The sequence below is a fragment of the Bidens hawaiensis genome, unplaced genomic scaffold, assembly GCF_021521415.1.
Source record: "Bidens hawaiensis isolate Kalapana, Puna unplaced genomic scaffold, B.hawaiensis_p1.1 tig00021182_1, whole genome shotgun sequence".
NCBI lineage: Eukaryota > Viridiplantae > Streptophyta > Magnoliopsida > Asterales > Asteraceae > Bidens > Bidens hawaiensis.
Window position 1 is genome coordinate 2168 of NW_027493276.1, and position 12860 is coordinate 15027.

Below are 12860 nucleotides of genomic sequence, written 5' to 3' on the forward strand. Positions count from 1 at the left end.
TCGAAAACAGTTTCGTAAAATTCTTGAAACTGTTCTTGTTTTTTTCGAAGATGTTCTTGAAGAACATCATAATTTTCGAAAACTAACCTTAATTAGGATTAACTTGGGAAAATGAAATATGTTAAAGAGATAATATTATCTCTAAGTTTAATTTCAAAATCTTTTAAATAAAATAAAAGATATATTTTTGAAATCTTATTAAAATTAGAGATAATCTAAAACTTTAAAGAAATAATATTATCTCTAAGTTTAATTTCAAAATCTTTAATATAAAATAAAAGATATAATTTTGAAATCTTATTAAAATTAGAGATAATCTAAAACTTTAAATAGATAATATTATCTCTAAGTTTAATTTCAAAATCTTTTAAATAAGATAAAAGATATAATTTTGAAATCTTATTAAATTTTGAGATAATCTAAAACTTTATAACAGAATCTCCCAAATCCCTTAATATTAGGAAAAGGTTATCAGGTTGATTATTCTTTTCGAATTCTGCTAATGTTGCGAATCAAGGCATCTATTCGCAACAACTGGACTCTAATCGCAACAAATGAAATGTTGCGAAATCGCATGATGTTGCGAGAATTACATATTATCTTGCGAGTAACATGTTGCGAATGTCCACTAATTATGTTGCGATCAGAACCTAGCATCACAGAATGTTGCGAAAAGTCACTAATGTTGCGAACCTTAAGATGTTGCGAGTATTACTTAAGATGTTGCGACGAGCTAATTTTGCAAGATGTTGCGAGTATTACCTATTGATGTTGCGATCAGCCCATAAAATCACAGGATGTTGCGAGTACTCTTAATCGCAACAATTATGTTGCGAGTGCTTTAAATCGCAACAATGCTGATTACATCACAACAACTCCATTCGCAACATCTCTCATAACAACATCATTCGCAACATCTCTTATAAAACATCAATCGCAACATTACTTATGACTGCACTGTTCGCAACATCTAAAATCCCCTAACCAAATTCGCAACATCACTTCGAAGAAATCGCAACTTTACTTATATCTTACATGTTGCGAAATGATCAGAAACCCTTATATATAACCTAACTGATTAAGGGGCCCTGCTCCGTTAAATTACTTAACTTAAATAACACTTATAGTTCACTTCTGCCCAACGATGATGTGTAACCTAATATTGTTATTTAAGTCTAATTAAGTATGTCACTTAAAAGTGTATGTCCTAACATTATCAGACATTCGCATGACTTTAGTTTTGCTTAACTTAAACAACACTTCATGAGTTCACTTCTGCCCAATGGTGATGTGGTAGCTTAACAAAGTTGTTTTAGTCTAACTAAGCATAGTCATCTAAAATATGAGTATCCTAAAATTGCTAGATACTCAAATGACATTAACTTTGCCTTAAATACTTTAAATGTCTCAATTCTGCCCAACGGTGATTTGTTACATTTATGTATTGCAAACTTACCTTGTGCATAACAACTTGATTGTTCCAATTCTGCCCAACGGTGATTTGTTACAATTATTTTCGCACAAGAATTTTATACTTAAATAATACATTTTCTGCCCAACGGTGATCTATTTTATTTAAGTATAATAAAATTAATTTTGGTGTTATACTTAAAATTATCACATCTTCATAATGATCCTTACATTAATGATCCTTCATTAATGATCCTAATTTCAGTCTGCCTTATTAGATTACCCATAACATAAATCACTCTAAAATTCTTCTATAAAGTTTGAATCTCAAACCTAAATCATCCACTCTTATTACAAAACCTAAGAAGAGTTTTGCTTCTAAAAGGGTCTTATAAAATTTGCCCTTTTAAGTCTTGATTATCCTTAAAGACTTGAAATTCTTACTGCTCATTCTGATAAAAGTATTACAGAAAAACACTTGAGCATAGTCAGTGGGATAAATAAATATGTCTCTTATGATAATCAAGAACTCCTTACATGATTCCTATCAGGTGAGCAATTACGGATTCTAAAATTCCTAAGACTAACGTTTTTTTTTTCTTCTATGGAAATAATAGAATCAAAACAATTCCTAAGATGCATGCAAAACACTCTAATTCTAAATAAAAAGGTTAATTGGCATTTGTGAATACATCCTAATATTTAATTCCATGACCCATAAACTGAGAGCTTATACATGGAACTTAATGAAGTCTTTTCAGTGTATTACTTTTCCACCAGTACAATTAGATGCCTTAAGAATCAACTATAACACTCAGAAGTACTAAAGGAAACTGAGTGTGTTGCTAGCAATATATGTACAGGAAAAAGAATGCCTAAAATTGAAAATCAAATGTTATTCACCTTATTACCACTAAACCTTAAAAGAGGATAGTTCTAAAGTCTTGAAACAAAATACAAGTACTGCTTCCAGCTCTAAGTTCTCAAAGGGAAAGTCTCACTGCAAAATCATGCCATTAGACTAGGCACGAGCAAAGAGACTATCCATACCTCAAGGGAACAGTTGGCTAAGAAAGGTAGTTACCAATTAATGATATTTAACTCCACTAATATTAATATCCCTATTAACACATGTTAGTTGAGTTTAGTTTTATACGTTTCCTTATCAGAAATCGATAATAATTAAGATGAGAGTCAGTGACTCATTTAATGTTAAGGTTGTAAGAACCATAAAAGCTGTTTTGTATTAAGCTTTATGATACCTTAAACATTCTAGAGTTTACTCAGAATTTAGTATCAATACTAAAGCTACATTTTGACAGTTATAAGGTTTTAAATGACCAAAACAAAGTCACTACTAACTAAAACTATCATATTATCGGTCGTTATTATCTGAATAGAAACCTTATAAGATAAAACTAAGCGATGCTACAAATTTCACAACCTTTTGTTATCATAGAAATGAGAATTTAACAAAAGATAAATGAGACTTACGTACTTCATCCATTAAGACCAAAATTTTCATGAGAAATCATGACTCGGTTGACAAAGGATGAATTGCCATTAAATCTCATTCTTAGTGATTTGAAAGCATGTGTTAAATGCCCTAAATATAAACTGGATAAAGGGGGTAGGTGAGGTCCACCATAAGTTATAATTCACTGCTATTAGTGGAGCTTAGAAGAATATCAACTTGTATCTAATCTGTTTCCTACTGGACAAGTTCTTTAAAGAAATCAATTCATATATACTTATCAGTATTCCTTCTAAATATGTCCTTAAAATTTCTTATGAAATATGGACAATAAGGAAATCAAGTCTAAAATGTATGAAAGTTTCCTATGACATGAATCGCCAAAACTTGTATGGAGTTTTAGAGGCCTAAAAGATCAGTGGGAGCACTGAGTGTCCTTATATGCAAGAGATGGGGGAGAAACAACTTAATCTACCTCATAAAACATCCCTTGTATAAGACACTGCTCCATTATATCTTGTCTCCTTAACATTTAATGCTACTCCTAACAAATTTTGTTGGATACCTAAATATGGGAAAACTTAGTTTTCTTACCAAGACTAATTAATATAATCCTCAATTAGAATTTATTGGTCTTCTGATGTTGACCCTAAGCATGCTGAATTCTTACATATTTCTAAGGTCAGTAGGAGCAGTAAAAGTCCTTATCATAACTTGGCTAAGTACAAGACGCGGGGGGAGAGATTGTCGCTTACTTTAACTCCGATTACACCTCTTGTACACCATACTGCACCAACTCTTACATACTTAGAAACTAATATTGCTCCTAATATACCTGAAAATATGAAACTCCTTATAAACCCAATAATCAACTCAGGAGGTCATCTAGGTCTCAAAGGCCTACTAACTTTGATGATTATGTACCCTACCTGACTAAAGATTAAATGGATTTTGGAAGGTTTAATGATCCTACCTCTTCTAATTAAACCATTAGTATCAATCAATCTTCTAAAATAGTATAACGTTTGGGATTTGGTTGAATTACCTAAAAGGTAGTCATTACTAAACTAAATCTGAATGAATAACGTTAATACACTAAAGGTATGATTGATTGATAAAGGTATACTCAAGAGGGAATAAATTATCAAAGAACCTAGTTCCTTGTCTTACAAAAGGTTACTTTGAGGATCATCACTGTTCTAGTAGCTTATAATAATTTAGAGCTACATTACATGAACATTAAAACAACTTTCCCTAACACTGGCCTACATGTTCGTAAAATAACCTGTAAGTTCTAAACTGAAGGTTAAGAACACTTAGTTTGTAAGTCAATAAAATCCATGTATGGGTTGATGCAAGAATCAATAATGAAATCATAATGCAACTCTCTTCATCAAGAACTAAGTGGATTGATTTACCTACCTCAAGATGAGTGGGAGCAACTAATGTAAACTTGTCCTTATATAGATGACATTCTTTTGACAAGTATATGTTACATGAGTCAAAGTATTGTTAACGCACATCTTGACCTAATCAATCTCGGAGATACCTCTTATTTAATAGTTATCAAAATACACCGAGATAGACTCATTAGTTTTATATGTTTTACATGAAACGGGTCCTTACACTTGTAACATACAATATTGCTCTCCTTTAGAGGCTAATAGGATAAATGAGATTATTTCCTTATGCATCATTAATTAGATGCCTTAAGAAGGTTCAAATCTATACTCGTTTAGATATTGGTCACATTGCTAAACACTAGACTAATTATTTCTATTGTGAAGCATCTGATAAAATATCACAATATCTCTAAGAAACGAGACACAATAATTTAAAGAAGAAGAAGTGAGAACTAAAAAAAAAAAAAAAAAAAAAAAAAAAAAAAAAAACGGTTGACTACTAATATTCTAACTTTGTCAACTTCTGGGTATATCCTTATGTCAGCAGACATTACTATCTCATGAAGGAGTCCTAACTAACTGATAACAACGACCTAAGTTATAATGACATAATATGTTGCTGATCATAACGCAACGTGTCACTAAATGTTGTTGGAAAACTTTATCAGTTGACTCATAATTTATTAACTTCATATAAATCCAATATTGAAGACTTATTGTGATAAAGTCAGCTACCCTTATTTCTTGAACAGTAACAGTTCAAGCGGAGCTGCATTAGAATTCGATACAAGTCTAAATTATTGTTCGCTTATGACTTAAGAACAAATAGAGGAAACTAAACTTTTGTATCGAATGCATTCATGATATGCTTATGGATCCACTAATTAAAGGTCTGTCACCCATAAGTCTCCTAAATGGCCAATAATAGAGACGGGTTTTACCAATGACCAAGCGCAACTGCGTATCGTACTATGAATGATTAATTATTAATTTTTCCTCATACGTTGAAAATTTGTTTTGTCTCTAAATACGTTCATGCATGCCTAAAGACGTATAGACACTAATTATACAAATCAACGGTAAGGGCTTATTTGTCAATTTGATCCTAAAGTTAGGTTTTAAATTTGAGTTGTAGTATGATTAATGGGGGTCCTGAGTCGAATATTGATTCAACGACTGTATTTCTCTGCTGCAATTTGGGTTTAGAACTAAAATGAGTATTAACCTCTGATCAAACTAATCTAATGCTCATAATAAATAATTACTAGGCCAAGTGGGAGAATGTTAGAATAAATATATATTTTATATATATTTATATATGGCCCTTATAATTATTTATCTTATTATTGATCATTGACCTAAATAACCTTATGTTTATAACTGGTAAATCCTTGATGGACGGAATTACCCTTACTAACATTAATAGGGTTTCCCCTTGGGTGTATATATAGAGAGCTTACTAGAGAGGTTAATAACTAATGATGAATAATAACACCATAAGAATCATCCCCTACCTCTCTCTCTCAAATCGTGTTCATCAAGAACACCTAATCTCCATCCTAACCATACACCCTAAAGGGGAACTCGATCAGATTAAGAAGATGTCAATCTCAAACATCACTGGATTATCAGGTATTACATATTTCCTTGTTTCCATTATATCATCGATTATAGAAACTGATCAACATTTTACACTCCTAACAAGAATTCTAACCCTACCCCTAACATATCCAAATTCACAACCACCACCACCATGACAAACGCACCGGAACAACGAATACTATTAACATCGTCGTCACACCACCGCTGGGGGGTTACAGGCTTGAACAGGTGTTAATCCATATTTGATGGAAAAACAATTTGAAAACATCAATAACTAAATATCATTCAAATCTTTTTAAGTAACACACATGTCAGAATCGTTACCGATGTTTTAAAGTAAAAACACTCAAATTAATAATTTGAAAGCGTAAATATCAAGATTTTGATATATATTTGAAGCATTGTTTAACAACTAAATCCCTCACAGATATATTTTCTTAATTATTTGGGTTCTATGCAGTATCAAGATTTTAAAAATTTTTCATAGTTTTACCGTTAGATATCAACACTTATTTTCAAACCAAAATTCAACAATTCATTGTATCAAAATAAAATTAGTACTAAAGCCAAAAATCCCAACATAATGGAAAAATAAATAATTCAAAACCACCCAAGATAACAACGTAAATTTTAGAATAGGAGAGATATTGTCTTATTACTCCAAATTAGCGCCGGTTTAATTAAACCCGACTCCACCAGGACGCCCTCAGGCTCGAGATCTAGAGTTAGTCGCCTCAGTATTCAAATCGATGTAAACCTGAATACCTGATGCTCGGGCAACGTTCTCAACGGCTATAAGGAAAGCTTCCCCATTTAGTTCAACAGCACTCTTGTCGGCAATATTAAACGTAAGAGATTCACCTTGTATGCGTTATCATTATTCATCTAGACAATACGAAAAGAACAATCGGCTCATCGCTTGACTTACCAAATTGGGCTTCCGTATAACGTTCAGAATCCAAACTAAATCTCCCACCTTGAAAACGACCTACTTCCGCATCGGATTTGCCTTTTTCATAATATCAACCATTAGCACGAACAAGACATTTTATTACTGAGACATTTTTCGTTATTTTTAATTTATCTACTCATATAGTTAAATTAATGTAACTATATTTACGATTAATGTAAATAAAAGCATGATTAATATTACTTATTTACTTACGTTAAATATTTAATTACTTGATATAAATCATGACCATCTTTGTTAATTTCAGTATATTCATTTTCTCATACGTGGATGATCAAGCTATAATATTTTTGAAGACACATGAAAACGGGATTTACAAATGAATAGCACTATAGCAGCAGCCCAGGAGATAAGTGAAATAAAAATGCAGCATATATGAAGAGACCAGAGATAAATCATGTGGACGTAGAGGTGCACAGGCTAACCGGTTAGTACCTGATCCAAAGAAAACCAGTTTACACCCGATTCTACCAGGCTGTTATAAACCGGGTTGTAGTATTGAGCTCTGAAACATGTTACAAACCAAATTAACCATAACCGGTTTTTAGGGTTTTTATTTATTTAAAAAAAACGGTTTTTCTCTGGTTAAACCAGTTAACCGGTTCGGTTATACTGGGTAAGGTTTCTTGACGCAAAACCAGTAGTACCCACCCGGATTAACCGGTCTAAATGATTATTTGACCATTTGACTCTAACCGGTTTGTGCATCTTGTGGAGTTCAAAATGGTGAGTCGGGCCGAGAAAGATTATTATGATATTGGGCTTAATGTTGAAACAAAAGCCCAGCAGATAAATTAGAAAAGAACAGATATTGGATTAAATTTTGTGAACCTTATTTGATTCAAATTGTGTGTTCGATTGATTTAAACAGTTTTAGTTTGTTTAATGTTACTACTGTTTCGCCTTTCTCCGTTCCTTTTCATTTGGAATAATTTCGTTTTGCAAACTTGACTTGACTGAACAGTTTAAACAAAGTCATGTTTATGTGATTTCTCACTAGGTTATTCGTTAGCTTACTAAAACTGAATCCCCCAGTTGGTCACTCTTTTCTCATATATGTTTTAAATCATATAAAGTATGTTTGTTATTCGCAACCGCTTTCACTAATCAATATAAAAGATCAATTTCACTTTTTTTTTTGCTTTAAATTAATTTAGTATATCAACACATTATATAATCCTAAGTCCTAACGACATGCTCCTTGTTGATACAATGCCTTGCAACCTCTACCTATCTAGTTTAATTGAGTTAATGCATGACTTTAACGAAATGTCATTAATGTTATGCTAGCGGATGTGTGATGGTGGTGGTGGAGGTTCTCCGGTGGTGTCGACCAAGAAAAGAGGGTGGATGCGGTTGTATTGGCAGATGGAGGTGCAGGGCCGGCCCATAGGCGTGGCGGGGTGGTCAACGGCCACAGGCCCGACACCCCGTTAGGCCTGAATGTTTTTAAAAAAATATATATATTTATTCTCAATTACATAGCCAATAGCTTGGTCTAGTGTCAAAGGAGTATTACTCCCAACTAAAAGGTCATAGGTTCTACTCTAATTTGAGACATGTTTAATTATATTTTTATACAAAAGCTTGTTGCACAACCCAAATTTTTATACAAAAGCTTTTTACACAACCCAAATTATAACAAAGTAAACCCATATAAAAATTTAATTGTTTAAACCAACAAAATACTCCTTTTTAATTTAGGCCGAAAATTTTTTTCGCCTTCGACCCAAAACTTTTTTTGGTTTCTCGGAGCCGGCCCTGTGGAGGTGCTGGTGTGCGACTCTGTAGTTGGTGGTGATGGATGGAAGTGGTGTACAAAATTTCGCTTTTAAAACCAAATAATAATAATAATAATAATAATAGATATACAACATTTTAAAAAATAAAAACATAACAGGGATGGGACGTTCCTTTGCCACACTTTCAAGGTTTCTCAATTTCATCCGTCTCATTAATATAGTCAGGTAATTTTCCTAACATTGTTCAACATGCCGTGGCGATTCTTTTTTTCTGCGAATAAGTAAATAATATCATCGATTTGCTAATAAGTAAGTAATTTTCAAATCGTTCAACAAGTCGAATATATTTGCTTTTATCAGTTTAATTAATTATAAAAATGTAAATAATATTAATTTATTATAACTGATATTAAATTTGTGCTGGTGTTTTATCGTTCACTAAAGAGCCTTTATCATAGTGGTATCAAAGTAACTAAAATGTCGTGTCTACCTGAATACTCAACTACCCATAATGTTGAGATGCGAGTCATGTTATAGACATTGATGTAGATTTAGATGAAATTTAAAAGGTGTATATTCATCATCCTAAAAAGAAACCTATTGTCGTGCGCTTAATGATATGTCTTTGTAAATTACATTGCAATTAATGTTTTAGTATAGTCTATTGTTTTACTTCCATATAAGGTTTTAGCCAAAAGGCAGTTTGAAAAGGGTGTCCCACTAAGTGATGAGGGTTGAATTAATGTGGTCGGGAATGATTAGGGCCGTCTCCGAGAACCTCTTAAAACCTTGAGGCCTGGGGCGTGTAAAATAACAGACCAATAAAATCGCGTTCTCAGTTATGTAATAGACAATTTGACAATTTTATCAATAAGGTTGTCTTTCAAAAGCTCAAAACAAACAGATAATAAAAAGAATGTTGTTAATATAGCTCATATAAAATACAAATGAAAGTTTTATGTATAGAAAAAAACACTAATGGTGGGAATTGAAGCCCTTACCTTTGTTTCATAGTCTAGGATACTTTCAATTAAGCCAAAGAATCATTTTGTTGGCTTATGTGTTAAAACAAAATTATATATAAATCTATTTTTTTTAACAACTATGGCCTTTTGGGAGAGTGGACCTGGGTCCATCGCCCTCTCCTTGGGTCGGGCCTGGGAATGACAATGAAGCCCAAAACTGATGGAAAAATCTGGAACCCGAAACATCTAGGATAAGTATATGGCCGGATAATCATGTTTGAAGACTTATTAATGAGTATGGGACAAGTACGGGACATGGTGATATGCCTACTTGGCTACTTACCGACTTGAATATTAGATAGCATATAGATGTTTACTTGATTATATAACTAACATGATTTTCTTTCATCCTTAATTAATTTAGGATTTTCTTTTATCTACAGTTAATTTTAAGTGTGTCAACATTTTTCTTAAACATGACCATTTTTTTGCATTTTTATCTTGATTTTAAAACGTGTGTCCTTTCTTTCTAAATTCGTAACATATCAAAATCAATGTAAGACACACAACTTGAAATTCATAATTTTGGTGATTTATTTTCTTTAAAAACCTAGTATTCATTTTTATACAAATGTATTGAAGACTTATAGTTGTCCTATAAATATACCCGTCCTCTTGACTTTCTGTCACCCAAAGAGTTCTTTAATAAAAATGGACAAGTGTTCATTTGTTTTGTCTGCAATCTTGCTCCTTTTCGTTCTTGCTATCTCGGGTGCTTGGATTTATTTATATGACATAACATCTTATATATAATATGTGTTGTATATATACTTTAATAATAATATGTGTACGGATTATATATACTGGAATGCAGAAATAGAGGCTATTCCAAAATTATGTGAAAAGTCAAGCAAGACGTATTCGGGGAAATGTGACAACAAGAAGTGTGACACAAAGTGTATACAATGGGAGAAAGCGGCTCATGGTGCTTGTCACAAGCGCGAAGGGAAAGACCTCTGCTTTTGCTACTTTGATTGTTCCAAGACGCCGCCTCCTGGGAAAGGTGACCCCCTGCGAAAGGTGGCTCACCTCCTCATAAGAAAGGCGACTCGCCTCCCCCTAAGAAAGGCGACTCACCTCCTAAGAAAGGTGACTCGCCTCCTCCTCCTCCTCCTGCAGCAGGCGGCTCCCCTCCTCCTCCAGAAGCAGATGGGTCACCTCCTCCTCCGGAAGCAGGGGGTTCACCTCCTCCTCCTTCGGAAGCAGGCGGGTCGCCTCCTCCAGCAGATGGAGGCGCACCACCACCTCCAGCTGAAGGTGGCGCACCACCACCGCCTGCTGATGGGGGTGCACCACCACCTCCTGCCCCCGCCGCCCCTGCCGCTCACTGAGGACTCGCAAGCTTAGCTTATATGATTATGAATAAAAAGAAAGTGCTTTGTACATACTTAACATATTTAGCATTTTCGAAAGTGTATAGTAACAAGTGTTTAAATAATATAATAAATTACCTTTTTTCATATATATATATATATTTGAAACTCTAACTAACCGTTTTCAGGTTATGTTTGTATGATATAATTAAGTTGATTACGTCTTAATGATATAAGTTGTTTTTAGAAATCATAGTTTCATGCATAGACGTGTCAAATAAAAGTTATACTTGGCTACAATTTAATGTAAACTAGCGGCAATTAACCAGCTGGATGCGATGAGAACGTGCCCGGAATCAGTCGATGTCAGTCTAGTTCGCAACATAGCAAATGACGTGTGTAACTTATATAGTTTAACGTCTAAAAAAACATCGTATGTAAATACTTGCATTATAAAAAATAATTCATTTATATAATAAAATAACTAAATAAGTTCGGTTCGTTTGCTTATAGTAACCAGCGTGCACCGGCCAATAATATATGTCGAAACATAGAATAAAATATTTTCGGAATGCTTCAATTACTAAAATTAATATTATATTCATGAAAACTAATTGTTATAGAGTTATTCAAGAATTAAAATTAATAAAAATAAATTATAATACTTTGTGAGATTTAACAAAGTTATTAAATTTAGTGGACTCAAATTGCTAAATAAACAAACTTGTAAAATTTCCTAAATAGAAAGAAGACAACATGTGCCATTAAGATTTGAACTCGCATACTTGTTTAATCAATCTCGCCTTAAATTTGACCAAGCCATTTGCTTCGTTAAGTTGTTCCAACAAATATAGGTTTGCTTACTTTAAATTAAAACATGTTAAACAAAAAAATTTAAAGCATCACATGCATACACAACTTGTGGACGAACTTAGGGGCGGTTTTGCACAACCTTGGAGTTTCTGGTTCGTTAATTCGTCAATGGTTTCAAGAATCCAATCAATAAGCGAGTTGTATATGATTCAGAGACAGAGCTAAACCATTCGTGACCACTTTATGTGTAGGGTTTGCATACAAACTGATTGTTTTATGATTTCTACGCGTATCGCCGTATTGGGATATAGTTTTGATTTTACTTTTGGTTGATTGAATCTATTTGTTTGTGTGGATTGATTAAACAATTGTTATCTATAATTTACAGTTCTTGTCAGTTATTTGGTTTGAGCTCATCAGCATTTATGATAAGTTCTTATCGTTATTAATTGAACTGTATGTCATTACCCATTAGTTATTAGGTTTTATAAATGTGTGTTGATAATTAGGTAGACAATGTTAAGTTGTCTTAATTCAATATATTAAGTTATGCAAATAATTATAACCAGATTACAGTGTCTAGTAATCATTTATTAATTCTAGTAAACGAATCATGTCTATGTGGTTTTCCAACTGGTAGGAATTCTAACTAGTCAGTGTGTTACATAACTTGAACCCGAAGTATGGTCACTTTATTCCCATATTGGTTTCACAAGTTTTACTAAATCGTATACTGAGAATCCTTTCATAATAAAATCTCTAAAATTTGATTGGTATTGTTTGTCCACCCTAGTTAATTAATTAGCAACAATTAATGAAATTGATTAGCACTTTTCACGGATTCCCTTTGGAGACGATCCTACTTGCTCTAGCTAGTAAAGGGAGACGACAGTAGAGTTGTATAAATGTTTTTGATTGACCTCTCGCAATGTGTTGCGCCATATGATGCAGAAGAAGGAAAATAATAGCGCGGGAGGTGTAGGGCATGGCGCAGAAGCAGAAAGTTAAGGCTATTTTATTAATTTTTGTCAAGACTATTTTCATAATGTTTTTGGCTATTTTGATTATTTTTCCCATGTTTTACCTAATGCAGCGAATAGCTTACTTT

The 12860-nt window shown here is 33.0% G+C and overlaps 1 protein-coding gene across 1 annotated transcript; it reads left to right on the forward strand.

Annotated features, from left to right (window-relative positions):
* The first annotated feature begins 10223 nt into the window (after nucleotides 1-10223).
* Nucleotides 10224-10957, forward strand: LOC143562920 (uncharacterized). The gene is given in 3 exon segments (XM_077050591.1): nucleotides 10224-10338; nucleotides 10441-10613; nucleotides 10616-10957. Coding segments are annotated over 3 exon segments (576 nt in total). The 5' UTR covers nucleotides 10224-10277.
* Nucleotides 10958-12860: the final 1903 nt, after the last annotated feature.